Source organism: Hirundo rustica, chromosome 2, assembly GCF_015227805.2.
Source record: "Hirundo rustica isolate bHirRus1 chromosome 2, bHirRus1.pri.v3, whole genome shotgun sequence".
NCBI lineage: Eukaryota > Metazoa > Chordata > Aves > Passeriformes > Hirundinidae > Hirundo > Hirundo rustica.
Window position 1 is genome coordinate 35,628,113 of NC_053451.1, and position 18,410 is coordinate 35,646,522.

General features: G+C 38.4%; 1 protein-coding gene across 1 annotated transcript in view; it reads left to right on the forward strand.

The window, feature by feature from the left end:
• TMEM135 (transmembrane protein 135) overlaps positions 1-18,410 on the forward strand; it is a 158,594-nt gene that overhangs the window by 58,907 nt on the left and 81,277 nt on the right. Inside the window, exon 5 of the mRNA XM_040055997.2 lies at positions 9,757-9,822. Within this exon, the coding sequence (XP_039911931.1) occupies positions 9,757-9,822 (66 nt within the window). The remainder of the gene's footprint in view (positions 1-9,756; positions 9,823-18,410) is intronic.

Genomic DNA, 18,410 nt, shown 5'->3' on the forward strand with positions numbered 1-18,410 from the left:
GCTTGCTCCAGAGGTGCTTTCTTCTGCTTTGACATTTGCTGTTTGTCCTCTGGTCGTGCGGCTAGGCTGGATGCAGTAATTCATCCATTACAGGATGCATCCTTCCCTTCATGGAAAACATTCAAGAGCATGAAGGAGTATCCATCTGGCATGACAGAGAAGCAGAAGTGTGAAGTGCTTTAGACTTAGGCCATACATGGGTAAATCCTACAGATTTGTACATTTAGAATTATTTAGGTATTAATTAGAGGTGGTGCACTCTCATACCTTTTGTTTGAGCAGATTTGTCGGATTTTACTACTTTTCGCTGTTGTACATGTGCATAATGCAGCAGGGCTTGTGGAGTACAGCTTCACCATGGCTTCTGTTAACAGCCTCAATGTTGAAAGTAGACGTGGCTCTTCTGATAGCGTGTGTGAAGGAGAAGTGTGGCTTCCTCCTGAGATTGGTCTTGTGATAAAAGTTTCCTGCTTTTAAAAAGAGAAAACAGCTTGCATGAACGCTTTGCTATGGCCCTGGCACTACTTGGCAGAGAAGGGCAGTTCTTAGATGCTGGAGGGACTGTTGTGTCAATTTGGAGGAAAAAATGCTTGGGAAGAAGAATTCTTGCTCATACAGTTTGTCTGAAATGGCTTGACTTGCAAACTCTGGGTGTTGTGCAGCCCATAAGTGAGGGCTTCTGTTAGTTACTCATGGCCAAAATAAGAACAGCTTTCTTGAGAACAGTGTCACTTGTCTCTATAATAACGCAGTGCAGCAGAACAGGAAACATTTGGCCAGTGCTTCTGCCAGTTCTCAAAATATTGTTCTAAGCAATGAAATTTTTATCTCTCTTAAAAAGAAAAAAAGTTGATTAAAAAAATGATTCAGAGTACTACATTGTGTTGATAGTTAATTACCATTTCCTATATAGCATATGGCTTTCTGAATTTTCTTGTTGATTATTTTGTATTAAGTGGTTTCAATCACAATCAGCATCTGATTTAGTTAGTTGTTTTTATAGAAAAGAGCATGTGATTAAAAAAAATCTTATTTTTTTGTTAGGACATCACCAGAACAGACATACTCTTCCTCAAAAGCGATTTAGCTGCTGTCTACCATTAGTAAAACTTTTCTAGGCAGAGTAGGGACATATTTTTATAAGCTGCCTCAAAAATGAAGTAGTGTTAACCTGTGTGTTCTGTTTCTAATTAGTTCTGAAAGATTGTGTGACATATACGTGTTTAAACAATGAGTTTGGGAAATGAGTTGTGTCTCATTCAGAGTCAATGTAATCTATGGTAATGTTTACACTGTGGTCATGATAAATCACTAGTTTGAAAAAGTTTTTTGAATTAGATTCATATTAGTTTAGTGCATAACACTGTGAGTAAATCACAACACATGGAAACAAACTAATTGAGACAAAGAAATTTTTGTTCCATTTGCAGATACAGGGAGCTGCTGCTTAAAATTGCTACCAGTGGGAAATGTAAAAGGTGAGGTAATCCCCTAAAGAAAAAGGGCCTTGGTTGTGAAATACATTAAATGTCAATCTTGTAAAACTTGTAGGGAATGTACTGAAGTACTGAATTGAACCCGCTCAGAGTTCACGCTAACTAGAAATTCTGGTCAATGAAGGCAGATAAAGGAATTGTAAATGGCTGTTTAAATTAGTCTGGAATTGCAGAACATGTGCTTGGATAATATGAAATAAAGCTGTCTAAATATGCAGCTCTCATTAATCTACTGGTCATAGTGAATGTCTTTTACAAGATCCAAGGCTGCTGGAAGAGCTTGCTGGTGTTTAAATATCTGCCGTTTTCAGGGGTTAGAGTGGAGAGGAGAGATCAAGGATCTTTTGATTTTCCTCTCTGTTGTCCCAATAACTCAAGGAACCCAGGGAACTACAGGTGGACCTGGAAAGCTCACCTCAGTCTTTTTTAACTTGTGTGGCAGAAGAGTTTGGCTTCAGTTATTTACAATAGCTTGGGAATTAATTCTCCAGGAACATCCTGATGCCTGTTGCCATGTGACACACCTTGTCTTCTTGTCTTTCTTTCACCAGTGCTCTCAAGATGAGGAGAGTGAGGTGCTTATTAAGTCACAGCAAGGAGTCAAAATGGATGTACAGGCAAAGACGTAATAATAAGTTTAGGATGATCAACGTGGCCAAGTGTAAGATGCTGCACCTGGCTCGGGGCAATCCCAAGCATGAATACAGATTGAGTGGCAAATGGATTGAGAGCAGCCTTGGAGAGAAGCACTTGGGACTGTTGGTGGATAAGGAGCTCAATATGATCTGGGAATGTGAACTTACTGCCCAGAAAGCTGGCCTCATCCTGGGCTGTATCCAAAGCAGCTTGGGCAGCAGGGTGAGGGAGGGGAATCTGTCCTTCTATTTGGCTCTCATGAGACCCTCCCTGGAGTGCCATGTCCAGCTATGGGGTCCCCAGCATAAAAAGGACATGGACTTGTTGGAGCATATCCACAAAGATGATGAGAGTGCTGGAGCACCTCTCTTATGGAGACACACTGGGAGAATTGTGGTTGTTCAGCCTAGAGAAGATTCCAGGGAGACCTCATTGCAACCTTTCAGTATTTGAGGTGGACTTAAGAGAAAGATGGGGAGAAACGTTTTACAACTGTCTGTGGTGACAGGACTGGAGCCAGTGGTTTTAAACTGAAAGAGGACAGGTGTAGATTATATGTAAAAAAGAAATTCTTTGCTGTGAGGGTAGTGAGGCCCTGGAACAGTTTGTCCCGAGATGTGGATGCCCCATCCCGTGGAAGTCTTTAAGGCTGATTTGAATGGGGCTTTGAGCAACCTGGTCCAGTTGAAGGAGTCCCTGCCCATGGCAGGGGAGTTGGATTAGATGGTCTTTAGAGGTCCTGTCCAACCCAAACCATTCAATGATTCCGTGTAGTTGGAGTTCGTTGCAGCTCTGGACTCAGGACAGTGTTACCCTTTCATCCTAAAAACTTGGTGACTGCATCAAGCCTTGCCAGACCTGCTGTTTCTGCATGTGGTTTCTCCAGCAGCCTATGGCCAGGAAGCAGCAAAGCTCTCCATGGATCAGTTTCAAATGTGGTAGAGGGAGATGGAGCATGATGAGTGCTCATTCTCACCATTTTGGAGCTGAAAATCTGAAGATTGCGCTGCCCCTAAATCCTGGGGGATCACTGACTATACAAGCAAATGTGCTTGTGTATTCCTGGTGTGGTCAGACCGGTCTTTTGGCCACTATCTTTTCTGCTCTGGCAGCATTACTAATCAAAACCAGGTTTGACAGTTGTCATATGCTTTCTGCAGGCTGGCTGGCAGCTGTTTGCTGTCCTTCTGCTGTGTGATTGGGAAGAAAGAAGGTTTTATTTGGCTTCAGTGGACAATTTCTCAGATGCAGAAACCTCTGCTCCATGATGATAGTAGGGCAGGCTTGCTTGGACCTCCTTTCTCTGGCATTTCTGTCAAGGCAGAGGAAATGAAATGGCCTATTTCTCCAGTTTCCCATGCTGGCTTGTGGGCTGGTTTGTGGGTAATTCAGTTCATGAGCATTATACTGCTGGATTTTTTTTCCTGGCTTCCTGATACTTAGTTAATTGCAATGTTGAGCCCTTCAATCCTTTGTGTGGAGAAAACTAGAAAAAGGTGAAAGTCAGTTACAGGCTGGGACCAGGAATCCCAGTGTAAATACCAAACATTTTTTGGAAGGGGGTTGGGAGGAAGGAAAGGGAAAAAAACAGGTAGAGGAGAAGTCAGGAGAAAAAAAGCAATTATTATGCTCTTGGCAAATGTTACGAATACCACAACTGCAGACTACTGAGTTCAGATTAAGATAAATACATAAAAATGCTTTTATTTCATCCTTTCGGCAGCATATATAGTGTTATTATTTCCATGCTTGGTTCAGTTGTTAAGCATGTGTTCTGCAAATTTAAATTATAAAGCTCTTTAAGGAGAGGCTGAGGTTCCTGAGCAGGACTGCAGCAGGGAGGAAGATCAGGATAGTTTAGTTAGGCAGAGAGTAGAGGTAAATTAGTTCATAAGGTATTTTATTAACCCTGAAAGTCCACATTTAGGTCAATGAGCAAACAGAACTTGTAAATGGAATAGGAGTAACACTGAATTATGTGTAAATTTGAACCTATATTTACATGATAAATCTGCAAATGCTCTCAGGAATGAGCAAGACAAATCAAAAAAAGTGACCATGCTATCAGTCTTGTTAGTTTTAATACTGATTTATTTATGCTGTATTAGTGATGTGTTTTGCACATCTCTAGTTAGGGAATCAATACATGTTTATTATTTAAGAAAAAATAGCATTTCCATATAGTACTTTTCTGCATAAGATACATGGTCAGACTTGTGCTTTGTTTGCACAAATGTTGGGTAAGTAACCAGAGGAGAGGGAGTTCAAGTATTATGGGATGCAAAGATGGGTGTTCTGTGCAACATATTCTGAAAGCTGAATTTAGGAAAAAATGAGAGATGTTTTGGAAAATGAATACAAGGCTTTCATGAATTCTGTAGAATATGCTTTATCATGGGGTTTAAATTGTTTATTTTTTAGAGAGCTTACAGCTAGATTACTTTTATTGAAGATAAAGGTAAGAAATTATTTGATCAATTAATTGGTGACTGGAGAGAGCTTGTGTCTCGCAGATGTCAAATAAAGGCTGATCTACTCATTGTACAAATGAGTTTCCAGTAGTTAAGTAATGAAGGCAGAGACGTTCAGAGTCATTCAACATAGTAAAAGATGGAGGTATATGGAATTCACATCTCTACAGTGGAATTAATTCAACTTTTTATGTTTTTTCAGAGAGTAGGAATTTACATATCTGTCTTTTTGAAAGCTTCAGTTCAGCTTCTGTATGGTATTTAATATATTTTTAAAATATTTTAAATCTATAAAGTGTGTAGAATGGTAACACATTCTATTTTAATATTGTGGTAGTTTCATCAAAAGTTGTAACAATAATTAAGCGCCTCAGTTAAATCTGTCATCTTGAGTAAGGTTTAAATGCAGACAGTTGCTTTACATTTGACTTTTTGGGGACAGAATTTAGGGGAAAAAAAATTCAGATTCTTATTCTGTGTTTTACTAGTCACTATTGCTTCTGAATCTCACCAGATCTTTTTTTTTTCTAGCAGTCATTCTTGTTTTCAAACGTTGTGTGATGGTTTTCTAATAAGGGCTGTAGCAGTACTTCATATATAATCAAGTTGAAAGGTTGTTTTTAATGATTTCAGGTAGACTGTCAAAACGCTTTTTTCCACGTAATATACTTTTCATGAAGAAGAACAAATTTTGCAGGCCAGAGCTGTCAGCTAGCTATTGTATCCAATATCAGCAAACCTAATAGGAGTGAAAAAATGTCTTTTGTGGTATTCCATCCTTTTTGTTTCTTGTAAACAATTTGCACCATTTTAATTTTAATTCAGTTGGGGTTTTTTTTCTGTTTTGTTTTGGGATTTTTAATACGTATATAGAAGTAGATGCCAAAAGTTGTCAGGTGAATAAAAAATGTGCATTTCTAAATTGATTAACTTGTGTGATCAGTCTCTTCACTGCTTAGGTTTGCAATTTTTAACTTTAGTAAAACAGTACCTATTCTGATGAAGTCTTATGTGAGACCAGTTTATTTTTGCGAATACCTAGAAAATTCAAGACATCTGGAATCTAATGCAGTGTTTCTGTTTTTCCTACCATTGCCATCAATAATGCACAATTATCTTCCACTTTAGATCTGGTTCATAGAAGTGGTTTTTATTTTTCTTTTTTTTTTTTTTTTTTTAACCCACTTGCTAAGAATTTGATCAGATGCAACTGCTTTGTTGGGGCAGGAGCAGTTGGTCATCCTTGTCTGGAGATGACATTGGAGCTTGCACGGTGCTGCAGAGGGGTGGCATACGCTGGGCTGCCGTTTCACCTCACGTATAATGCAATGCGCCACGCGTTCTTTATAACAAGCAACAATTTTCGGATTCAGTAACAATCATCTTGGCAACACATTTATTTCACGCTGAGATCGCTAAAACCATGTGTTGACAATTTGCTTTCTTATGAACTTCTGACTCCCATGGCTGAGTTAGAAGGCTTATTCGCAGTGAATTGAATGCAGATAAGTCTCAAGTTTTTACAGCATTCTAAAGTATCTGATTATATTGTAATATTAAGTGAAAAACAGTTAAAGATTAGCTGAATTCCTAGTCAGCAGTTTCTCTGAGAGTAGTATTATTGTTTCTTAAATGGGCAGTTATGTCTAGTTTGATTTGTGACAGAGCAGTACTCTGCATATTTTTAGCTGATCTAATTAAATGAAATAAACTTGCCTTTTCAATATACTTAATATCTTTCAACACATTATTTAAAATTAGATCCTTTGAACTCAAATGTCTCTAATAGACTTAGTCAGTATTGAAACAAATTGTATGCAAATATTTTGCAGCATGAATATTGACTATTATTAACTGGTAACTTTGGTAGATTTGTAATTACATACCAAGAATATGTCAGCCAAGCTGTGTTCAATAAACTGGATTTTTAGTCAAAGTAGTTGTGATGTCCTGTAGGGATTCTTTTGCTCTCATCAAGTTATTATCATAAATAGAATTTTAGAAAGTATATGAAGTGTGCAAGAATATTGTTTTTATATTGGTGTTGTGGTTCTTCATGCAGCTTTTTTTCCCTCTTTTCTTTGTGGAGCATTAAGTATGATGGAGTTTGTTTCTGACATTCAAAAGAAAACAAACGCAGTCCATGTATATTTTGACTTTCTCCACCCTTATGTTTATTCTTCCATATCCAATGTGTGCAGCTTGAATGTCAGCAGCATGTTCTGTGTTTTTGGATTTCCTTATGTCTTGGCTTTTCACAGCTAGAAACTGAAGGGTACCTACCACTTGGCTGTCGCAAAGCATTTCCAACACTTAGAGAGAATTTGAGGAATTGGGCTGTGTTTCTTTGGGAAGCAGAAGGAATTTATAGTTCATCTGTAAATTGCATTTTTTTGTGGGCTTGTCACTTAAAGTGTTATGAAATGCTGAAACAGGTTGATCAGAGAGGTTGTGAGACCTCCAAACTTTGAGATGCTGAAAATGAGCCTTGACAAGCTGGTTCAAGGGAATCTGAGCAGGACCAGACAGAATCATAGAATTGTTTAGGTTGAAAAAGCCTTTAAGGTCATAGAGTCCATCCTTTAGCCCAGCACTGCCAAGTCCATCACTAAACCAAGTCCCCAAGTGCCACATCGACACATCTTTTAAATACTTCCAGGGATGGTGACTCTAACCCCTCCCATGGCAGCCTGTGTTCAAGCACTTTACAACCCTTTCCAGGAAGAAACTTTTCCTAATATCCAATCTAAACCCCTCCCCAGTGCAACTTGAGGCCATTTCTTCTTGTCCTCTCACTTGTTACCTGTGAGAAGAGACTGACCTTCACCTGGTTACAGCCTCCTTTCAGGCAGCTGCAGAGAGGGATAAGGTCTCCTCTGAGCCTTCTTTTCCCCAGGCTAAAAATGCCTAGCTCCTTCAGCTGCTTCTCATAAGACTTGTGTTCCAGACCCTTTCCCAGGGCTGCTTCACTTCCTTGGACGTGCTCCAGTATGATTTTCTGCCTTTGCAGGGCAGAAGGGAAAAAGATAGAAATTGAAGGCTGCATGGAAGCTTTGAAAAAAACAGCAGTGTTACAGATAAATTTATGTTTTAAGACTGGCAAAATTTTGCTAGCTGATTACTTTTATCATTAGTCTGTGTGATGTTGTAGCCCTGTGAAGGTGTTAAAAAACTCTTCATGCTTACATCATGCTCTTCTTCCTTGTACGACTCAAATCTCCACATGTTCACACCTAGTTTGCTGTGTTGAAAGAATGCAGACCTGAACTATTTACTGGCAGTGTCCACCTCCTTCACCTTAAAGCTTACACCAACAGTAAGCTTGGGCTGATTCCTGTTTTGAAAGATGAACTTCTTTAAGCCTCCTCTGGGATTTTGCGTGCCAAAACCCCCAGTAGCTTCCTCCAGCCTTGCCACTGTCAGTCAGTGGCTATAGGTGGCCTCATCCCCGCCATGCAGTTTGTGTGGGAAGCTGTGTTTGTAGTGCTAATCTTGGTGAAGGGTGGCCCACCGGGAGACATCTGTGATGTTGCAGTTGCTATTGCTGTGGTTTTTCCTTGTTTCTGAATGGTTTTGACATCTGGCATTAACGTGATGAGTACAAGTGTACTAAGAGAGATCTTTTGCTAGTAGATGTGAAAAGAAAGTCACACACACCAGTGGTTTTCAAAAGAAACAAAGCTGCTTGGCTGTATTGACAGAATGCTCAATTTGGTTGAAACATCCCTAAAAATGTTGGTGAAAGAAGCCAATTTTGTGAAATACAAAAGGTTCTGTGAGGTTCACTTCATCTGTCAGAGAAGAAAGATTCAGGAAGCAGAATCACAGTGGAGCACTGCCCTCCATTCTTGCAGATGTAAATGAAGTAAGAGGTTTTGTAGCCTGGTGTTCTGGAGTGCACATATTCATTTGCAGGTGTGTGGGGAGAGCATAAGGTAATTAAAATGTCTTTTAGTAAGTTATTTTCTGAAGAAAATTATTTAGGATAGAGTAAACCCCGATTAATCTGTCTCTAGGAAGACGGAGAAATTAATCTCAAGAGATATCTTCGATATCAGATTTATTGAGATACAGCTGTCTTAAGGTAGTGGTGGTGCAAATCATGCAGTCATGGAAGCACTGAGATGCTTTTTTTGAAAATCACTGTTTAGAAAGGTGATCAGCTACTGCAAACTGCTTTTATTTATAAACTTTCTAAATGTGATTGTTTTGTTGTTGTTTTTCTTCCCAAACAGCCTGCTAACTACTCCTTAACATAGATCCTTAAATGTCAGGGTATTTTTTAAATTAGAACCAGATATTAAACCCATGGTTTTTTAAAGCTGAAATTGAAACCAGCTTCACTGTTTGCTATGGAAACAAGTTTTTAAAACAAATCTGTTCATGTGTATGCTGATGTGCCAATCTGTGAATTTATGTAACTTGTGAATTTTTTTCCTTTTTCCAACTAGCTTGTAGAAAGATAGGTGGTACAGAACTGATTACAGTCTGTATTAAGATAGTAACCTATATCTGTATCAGAGGCATGTGCCAGTTGTCTCACTGGATTAAAGAAAGGATGAGGCAACTAACTCAGAAAGGTATTCAACCTAATTAAAGATTCCCCAAATTTGTGTTCCCTGCCATTTGCACCTGACAATGCTGTGTTTTGTAATGCCACCATTACTGAGAGTGAAGAGGGGCTCAGGTGCTTTTAAGAAAAGCATCGTGCTGTTTTTTCATACTCTCTTGTCAATTTACATGTACATTATTAAACAGCAATTTTAAAAATAAGTTCCATGAGTTGTGAAATACCATATAGCTATTTTTTCCATAGTACCCCGCTTTTGCCTGACAACTTCTGGAGGACAATTATCTGGGGCTGAGCATCTCTGACCTGCTCAAATAGTCTTCTGGAACAGTTGCCTGAGGGATCATGTTCTGCTTAAGTGGTTACTTAGGCCAAGACTAAAATCCTCAATGTGTCTCACCTTGCAATAAACACTTGCCTAAAGTGTGCAGGTTTGTTCTAAAGGAGTCACTGGAGCAATTAAATTGTAAAATAGGTACTAGAAAGCAGCAGAAAACATAAAAAAATATTATAAAAGCAAATTGTCGTGAGCTGTGTTGTCTGTTTATTAATAATAAATTTGTCTGTGTGTTTGTTGATGCAGGCCACAGAAACATTATTCCGAATGGCAGTAGCAAGAGGAGCTATCACACCTTTAAGACACGGAGAAGTAAGGCTAAATATATCTGTTTGTTTCTTTCTTTTTTTTTTTTTTTTTCCCCTAATTCATGTGTGATATAATGCTTTATTAATACAATGCTTTATAAATTCCTGGAAGTTGTACTATCTTCAGGTAAGTGAAGAGAGCTGGACTATATATAACTTGCATACCTACATTCCAGTATTTTTTAAAAGGAGAACAGGAACTTAAATACTGCCCAGTCAGAAATGAAATGTTTTTCAAAGAACACTATTCTTTGCTTCAATCATTACTTAGCCATATGATAGAAGTGGTTCAAGAGAGCCTTTCAGCTGCTTTGCCAAGGGCTGGGATCCAGTTTTTCACTGAATTTTCTCTATTAAAGATTGTCAAATCTAGAGAAATTTAAAGCAATTGTTACTGGGTAGCTGTGGAGAGGTTACTTCATCCTTCGTTCCTTTCAAGAAATAGTAATTTTGTGTAATATACAAAGTATTAATACATTAATTATTCCAAAGAGGATAAAAGTATTTGAATATTATGTTGCTCATGCATGCTTCTGTTTGCGGTGAACATTTTTTTCCATCTTTGTACGGTTTTATATCTGGTAAACATGGTTTTGAATGTTGATGATTAAGCATCTCCAGTATGAGTTGGTGTCATTTATGCTTAGGTTGAATTTCATTTAAAAATTAAAATTCTACAGTTGGTCATGACACTGGAAGTGAGAAATGATCTGGGCATTACCACAGCTGGATGCTTCAGTGTATGGGGTTTTTCAGTGTTAGAAACCTCAGTATTTCTTCATGGTAATATAATTTTGATAAAATTCCTACTAAGTTTGTGAAAACTTACTAGCGTTCAGTCTGGAATCTTGACCTACGCTGACTCGGAATCCCAACCATGCTGTGAAATGTTCCTTGTGCTGATGAGGTTGCCTTAATCCCTTTTTTGTGAAAAAAAATGTATCTCAGCATCAGCATCTGAAGATATACCTGAGATATCATGTCCTGCCATTGCCTGTCATTTAACTTTTCTGAATATGTGGGTCCTCTGTGAATTTTGCTTCTGCTATTTTCTACAGAAGAAGGTAATTCCATTTCAGAAGTGTTAGTTACTGAATATGTGCATCCCTTCCAAATTCCCTGGTTAGGTTTTTTTTTAGTGAAGGGTACCTAATTTCCAGGTTGCCCAAAAGGTTTATGTAGTTACCCAGTCAATGTTTGAATTATGGAAAAATAAAACTATGAGGTTTTTTTAAAGAATAGCTAATTGTACTGTTTACAATCCAAAATATCGGGACAAGTGCAGACCTAACAATGTCTGTTGTGAGTGATATTAGTAATTTCTGATTCTGATACATCTTCTGTTGAGCCAGTTTAACTCACTGATAAGGTAGAAAAAAAATCTACTTTTTTCTTCAGATATTCCTTCTGATCATTTTTCAATTAAACCACCTCAAAGGCTAGAGACAACCAGAGGAGAAGCATCAACATAAGTGGTGAGAAGATGTAACCATGGTTAGCAAGAAAGGAAGTGCGAGAAAGTGAACTTCATGTGTGTGATACTTTTTCTGAGGTATTCCTGGGGCCTCAGTGGAAGTGCAGTTAAGGCTAAGTTAAATAATTTGTAGAAAAAACTTTTAATAATGGTCCAGAATTGGCTTTTTGTGTAAGAAGGCAGCAGGAGAAACAAGAAAATAACTTTTTACTCTCTTGTATTTTTATTGGACTCTATGCAGCAGAAAATGTTTTCACTCAAGGGAGATCTTTTCATTAAGTTCCATTGTGTAATTATAATTTACTTAGTCTGAAAATGAGAAGTTACATTATTCAAATGAAACTAATTTTTCCAGAAGAAACATATAATTATCAAGTCCTTATAAAATTTTTTTGCTCTTCCAAGAAATTGCTGGATATTTGCACAGTGCATAAATAGAAAGGGAGCCAGAAAAAAAGTTGAATATGAACTAAAGTTGACTGGATTCTCTTTGAGAAGTGTGAATTTGGCAGTGAAAATCAAAACAGAGAAACTTTTTAAATGGAAATTTCAAAATGCAGAGGCAGCAGTCCAAATGTGCAAAAGTGCTGTTCAACTTTCACATCAGAACTTAAAAATGTAACACCATTTAAAATTTGAGGGAGAGTAAAACTGTTTACTGTTAGAAGGCAAAAGTCATACCTGTTTGTTTTTAATTAATAAAAAAAATGACATTATTCTGTCTGTACCACTGAACAGATTAATGTATAAATGTTTATTCTACAGGCAAAACAGGATGCATGAAAAGCTGTCCATTATGATCCAGTGGTCATCACCAGGTGGATTTATAAGTTATAATATTGAATGTTCACCGGCAGTCGCTTTTATTTCTTTCTGCATTTCCTCATTCATTTGGCCTTATCAGGTCTTTATGCATATAGAATTTTTATGTTTTTCATTTGTAATCCTTGAAGAAATTGAAAAATGAGAGTGTACAGGTTTGGTCTTTCTACTTTTGCCTGTGGCTTATAAAATCACTGTTGAGAGTTTAGATAATTATGCTGCCAGAATTAATTATCAAAATTGGGTGCATAGTGCCAAAAATTATTTAACTGTGGCATATTAATCACAGAGGTTCCTGGAGAATCTTCTCAGCAGTTCTCTTGCTCCTGGCTGTGTTGAAGTGTAGTAGAGTCCATGGGAGGGAATCAAACCCAGAAGCGTAATTCATTCCCAGGACTGAATATGTTGTTGTTTATGTTAATTAGTTATTCCTGTCTGTTATTTTGTTGTGGGGGTGGAGCATGAGGCAGAGCATTATTAATTTCTGTTACCACTTCCAGCCCATTCCCAAATGATCCAAAAACTGTGGGAGCAGGTGTGATCACACCGAATCCCATGGCTGAAAGTCTTAATATGCATTTCATTAACGACACAAGACTGTGAGCCGGTGATTGGCACAGCTGAGAGCTTCATTTGGGGAGCGTGGACCTGGCACCACGCAGAGAGCATCTCCAGCTGTTTCTTCTGGTCTTTGTACAGGAGGCTTAGATCTGCTGCCATCAATTCCTTGGAGTGCCCAGTCTCTTCCAGATAGGCTGGCTGTCTCCGTGGGTGCTGGCTGATGTGGCAGCAGAGATGGGGTTGAGGAAACAAGAGCAGCAACAGCCTGCCTGCTGAAATGAGAGGGAAGTGAAATACAAGGAGGCTCCTACTTCAGAGCTGACTGTGCTTTCCAGCTCTGCATTTCCTGGAGCATCTGCTGCTGCTGTGTGCTGAGTCCCCAAAGGAGAGCTATAAGGAGGAGTAAGGGTTGGCAGCAATGGGCTGTGAGGAGTCACTGAATGCATGGCAGCGGGATGGAATACATTTGGCACAAGCTAAGATCAGTTTGACTATACACAGAGAGAGAGAGAACTTCCAAAATTTTACTAGAAATGACCAATTTTTTCACATTGCACCAGTGATACACCAGAACCAGTGTGTCACGTAGGATGTGTTCAGTATCCTGTCAAGATACTGAAAAAGGAGAGATCTGGTTAGGACAGTGAGCTCACAGGACTGATGTTCTCTGTCCCTGTAGATGAGGGACACAGAGAGAGGGAGTAGAGGGATAAACTATGAAGGTGGAACCATTAAATGAAAAAAATGCATGAAATACATCATCTGACATAGCCAGCATATCTAATGGTAGAGTTATGATTCCCGGAGAGCCACAGCTGGTACCAACCATGCATGATCTCTGTGGCTATTAGCATAAATAAATAGGTTTTTCTATCCTAAAATGGGTTACTGCCTTGCAGTGTAATACATGGCAGTACATACCCATGCTTGAAAGAGGACTTTGTTGAAAGAAGACAAGTCTTTGTTTTTGTTTAAAGCTATTTTTAAGAGATTTCACTGTTCTGTGTGTTTTCTGTAAATTCAGTAATGTGAAGTGCAAAGTTTTACGAATTTAGCCCGGATACCTGTAAAAAGTAATTTCTGTGGATTTGTGTTCATAGTTTATACCAGTGATGTATTTGCGATACCACATTTGACTAAATGTTGAACATGGGGACCGGTGAGGATCTTTAAAATGTGGTTTAATTCATATTTTTACAGGTGAATACAGAACAGTGGAAAGAGCAATATGAAACGCTCTTTCGTGCTGCAGTATTTGTTCCACAGTCATACTGGAAGAACCTTGGAAAGGAGGGTACATAGTTGAGGTGACATTACTGCCAGCTCAGGTTTTCCTTGCCCTCTTTCTTCCCAGTCCAGTATACCATAGCAGAGTGTGGTGTAGACTCCTGTAAACTCACCTGTGGATTTAAAGTCATAGAGACATGAACCTTTTGTATTAACAGTAACTGTAATAGCTTTTTTCATGAGAAGGAACTTTGTAAATTTTACTTGCCAAGGGAGTGATTCAAAAGAGATAGTATGACATGTTGCAGTGTCCCTCACGGAGTAGCGGCTCCATCCACCTGAGCTAGCTCGACACTGTGACCAGACGGGGAACTCCCCTCTGGATCCTGGGAACCAGAGGAGCGGGCAAGGGGGCTTTCCCCTTGTCGCGGGAGAGACCACGCCGAAGATGGAGGAAGGAGTCAGACTCAGCTGGAGGGCAAAGTCCAAGGTCTTTATTCAGTCCCAGCTGGGACACCTGAACCACAGGGGAGCAACTCCAGCAGAGCGCCCGGGGTTAAATGCAGGGGAGGGACTAAGGGAGGAGACAAACCAACATCTAATGAGGGACAACGTGGGAGTGGAACAGGGCTGGAGGGACATTTAAAGAAACCAATGGAAACATGAAGGGAGGAACCTTCTCAGCTCCTGCCCTATCACTCCATGTCCTTACCTGAACTCTCTAGAAGCTGGGAGGAACAATTGAATGACAGACAGGGCCCGTAGGAGGGGACTGGGAGGAATGTGGGAGGATTGACAAGGAAGTGGGGCAGGGACAGACCTCAGAACATAACATTTCTCAGGAGAACAGGGGGGTGCAGAACAAACCATTATAACGAAAATAAATAACATAAAATACAATACGAAAATAAATAACACAAAGCACAATGCAACAATGGCACCTCTCATCATATTTAGTTGTGTAATGTGAAGATGACATGGAACTAAGTATTCATTAAATGATAATCTCTTTTCCATATAAAAGGGTTCTAGGATTGTTAGTCTCTTGGATCTTATCCTCTGGGTTTTTCCTGTCCTGGTTAAGGCTTGCTGGCACACAGAAAACATACGTATTTTTAAAATTTAATATGTTGCAAAATAGTGTAAATTTAATTTAACCAAATTGTATTTCTGAGTGTCGTGTAAGATCCAAATTGCCAGTAGGTTTCAGTATTAATTTCTCTTATAATTACCCACTTATATTTGAAAGTTATTTGCAAAACTAAAAGGAAGGAGCTGGTTGCGGCGGGTCTGAGTGCCTGTATATCTGAAGTGAGGTCCCTTTTCTCTGTCCTTAGAAAATAATCTGTACTTTAATTTTTAGGTTTTTCAAAAGAAATGTGTTTTTAAAAAAAAATTTAAAAGTTATCCTGTAAGAGTGTTCTGAACCATCAATTAACAACTCACTTTAATTATTGGCATACATAGTTATAGCTTTCTCATTAGTGAAGCCTATTTTGGAAGTAGTACAGAGCCTGTCTTTTATAACTTCTTGTAAAGAAGAAGCAAATGGATAAAATATATCCAGAAGAATGGAACTGTTTTATAGTCCTTTGGCTTAAGGTTTTGGTTCGGGGCATATGTGTCAGAAATATTTTAAAATAGTACTGGGATCTGGAAAATCCTTCTGGCAGGTCACAATGGCTAACAGTTCAAAGGTAATTTAATTGCCAAAGACTGGCACACCTTATCTATGTTATCTGGAAGTAAGTCAAAAGTAAATGATTCTTCTGATTAAACGCAGTGAAAGCTAAAGCTTGATTGGGGAGTGAGAGAGAGGTTGAGAATGGCATTGAACCCTGGGGAGGGAAACCAGCAGATTGTCTTTGAGGTGTTCCAGGGTAGAGTGTTCCAGTGCTGTTTTTGCCATGTATTCTGTTGTGTGAAGGTGTTATTTGTCTAGCTTGCCCTGAGTTATCCATTTTGAATAGTCTATGGGTTTTTAAGTAATTTTTAATCATGAAGGGAAAGGAAAAGTTTGTCTTAAAACCATAGCTGAATATGAAGAACTGTATCTTAGAATAGTCTTAACTTCCCTTAATGAAGTGAAACACAAGGCTAAAAAGTAATTTAAATTATGCCCAGAGGTATTTGCCAGGTGTGTTTCACCAAGAATATATTGGCAGGTAGTAAAGTAAGGAGGGAATTACCTATTTTAAAGACTTGTTTTGTTGTTTTTTTTTTTTTTTTTTCCCCTTAGTACTTAGCCTATATATTTCAGATTTCTAACTCCTTTGCATCAGCAAAGCAGTGAATGCATGATAAAAGTAGACAATAAAAAGTTATTGCAACAAAGCTAAATGCAAAGAAATATATTTCGCTCCAAAACGTTTTGTTTTTTTTTTCAGTCTTCTATGTCATGGCCTTGGAATGAAGCTGTCATTTTGCTTTATACTTGAAACCTGCCCCCAAAATTGACCTCTGCAATTTCATTGTTCTGCAAGAGTAAAGATCATGTGTAGAGAGATTTTTACTCTTGTGCTTGAGGAAAGGCAGAGTAGGTGCTACTGGAGCTTAGTGCTAGAATAATGCTTCTTTCTCACTTTGGTGGTGTTGATACTGATGTAAGTTAATTCAATCACAGAGTTGAAGAAATAGGCAACTGTAAGGAGATAGTTAACCTGATAAAGCTAAGAATTTGTTCAAATTCCTCTAGGCATTTAAGGATGCTAAGTGTTACTGAAGTAGACATATAACTAATCCTCAGTTTCTGTGCAAGTTGTTTGATTGAAGTTGTTGGAAGAATAGCTTTATCAGTGTCTGGATGCACACCATTTTCACTCAGACTTTGCAGTGTAAATATACATATGTCAACTAAATCACTGCTGTCACAGAATCATAGACTGATTTTGGTTGGAAGGGACCTTGGGGAACATCTAGTTCCTTCTCCCCCCCATCACGAGCAGGGATGCCTTCCACCAGTCCAGGTTGCTCAATCAGCATCCAGCCTGGCCTTGAACAGCTCCAGGGATGGGGCATCCACAGCTTTTCTGGGCCAGTCCTTCATCAACCTCACAGTAAAGAATTTCTTTCTATCAACTAGTCCAAATGTATTCTCAGTTTGAAGCCATTCCCCCTTGTCCTATCGCTACAGTGCCTGATGAAGAAAGCCCTCTTGGCTTCCCTGTAGGCCCCCTTTAGATGCTGGATGGGTGCTATGAGGTCTCCACGCAACCTTTGCTTCTTCAGGCTGAACAGTCGGTAGAGTTTCTTGGTCATGGAGAACATTCCTCTGGCCATGTTCAGATGTGTGTGACTACATATTGTTTATATTTCATATTTATCTTTCTATCTTAAAAAATGATGGGCAGTTTAGTTTTTTTTTTTATTGTACTGGTTTTAAAATATTTGTACTATAATTGATAAAATTCTTGTATAATTATTAAATATATGTTTATTATGGTAGAATGAATATTCAGTTTTATTGTTACTAAGTTTCAGAAACTCAAGCTTTTAAACCCAACAGCCCTCAAAACAATATTTAGTAAAACTATGTAGCAAAATCTCAAATATGAGCCTTATTTGAAGTTCCACTGTTTTCTGTAGGAAATATGTATTATACAAGTGACTGCTTGGATAAAATAATGATCTTTCATTTATAAGTATCCTGCAGAGCTGCAAAAAGTAAACTGGTATCTGCAGTCTGCCTAATGGACTGCTCACCACATCACTGCATGCAATTAAACATAAGTGATTTTTCTGCTCAAGACAGCCTCAAGACTGATTTAGCAATGAAACTTAATTACTTCTAGCCCTTAGAGAAAATGTCCCAACAAGGTTGAGGTTGTTGGCAGGGCAGTGTGGGAAAGCTATTGCTGCAACTCCCTTCCCCACTTCTGATTTTCTGTTTGCAGTACTTAAAGCACAGTTAACCTTCAGTTAAGCAAATATTCCCACAAAAATGGTGTATTTTTATTTCTTTCTTTGTTACAAGGCTAGATAAAAAGATAATGAAACATTGCAGTATTTTAAAAGCAAGCATTGTGATCAAATCCGACTGCTTCAGACTATGGGTGAAGTTATTCTGTGCTAATAGAAATGAAAACTTAAACGTTAGTTCTCAAATTCCTAGGTGTTAGTTGGCTATTCTGGCCAGAGAAATCTCCAGCTAAAAGCTAAAGCTAAGTGCATTTGTGCTTCTTGACAATTCAATATGTTATAGATAAATTGTTCCTGTATTTTGTACTTAGGTTACAGGAAAAAATGCTGAAGGAAATGAATATTAATATGATTCATTTTTTTTGTAATGAACTACTTTATACTCAAAATTACTTCATTTGAGTTTTTAGGAATGCGTTATTTTTCAAGGAAACATGAACTTTAATTCTGTGACTCCAAGGAATACATCTGGAATAACAATTCAGAGGGACATATGGCATCAATTGGCTTATATTTTCCTATATGGGGGTTCTGATTGAAGTAAGAGGGAAAAGTGCTCATTAATTATGTGGGATTAAAAATACAAATAC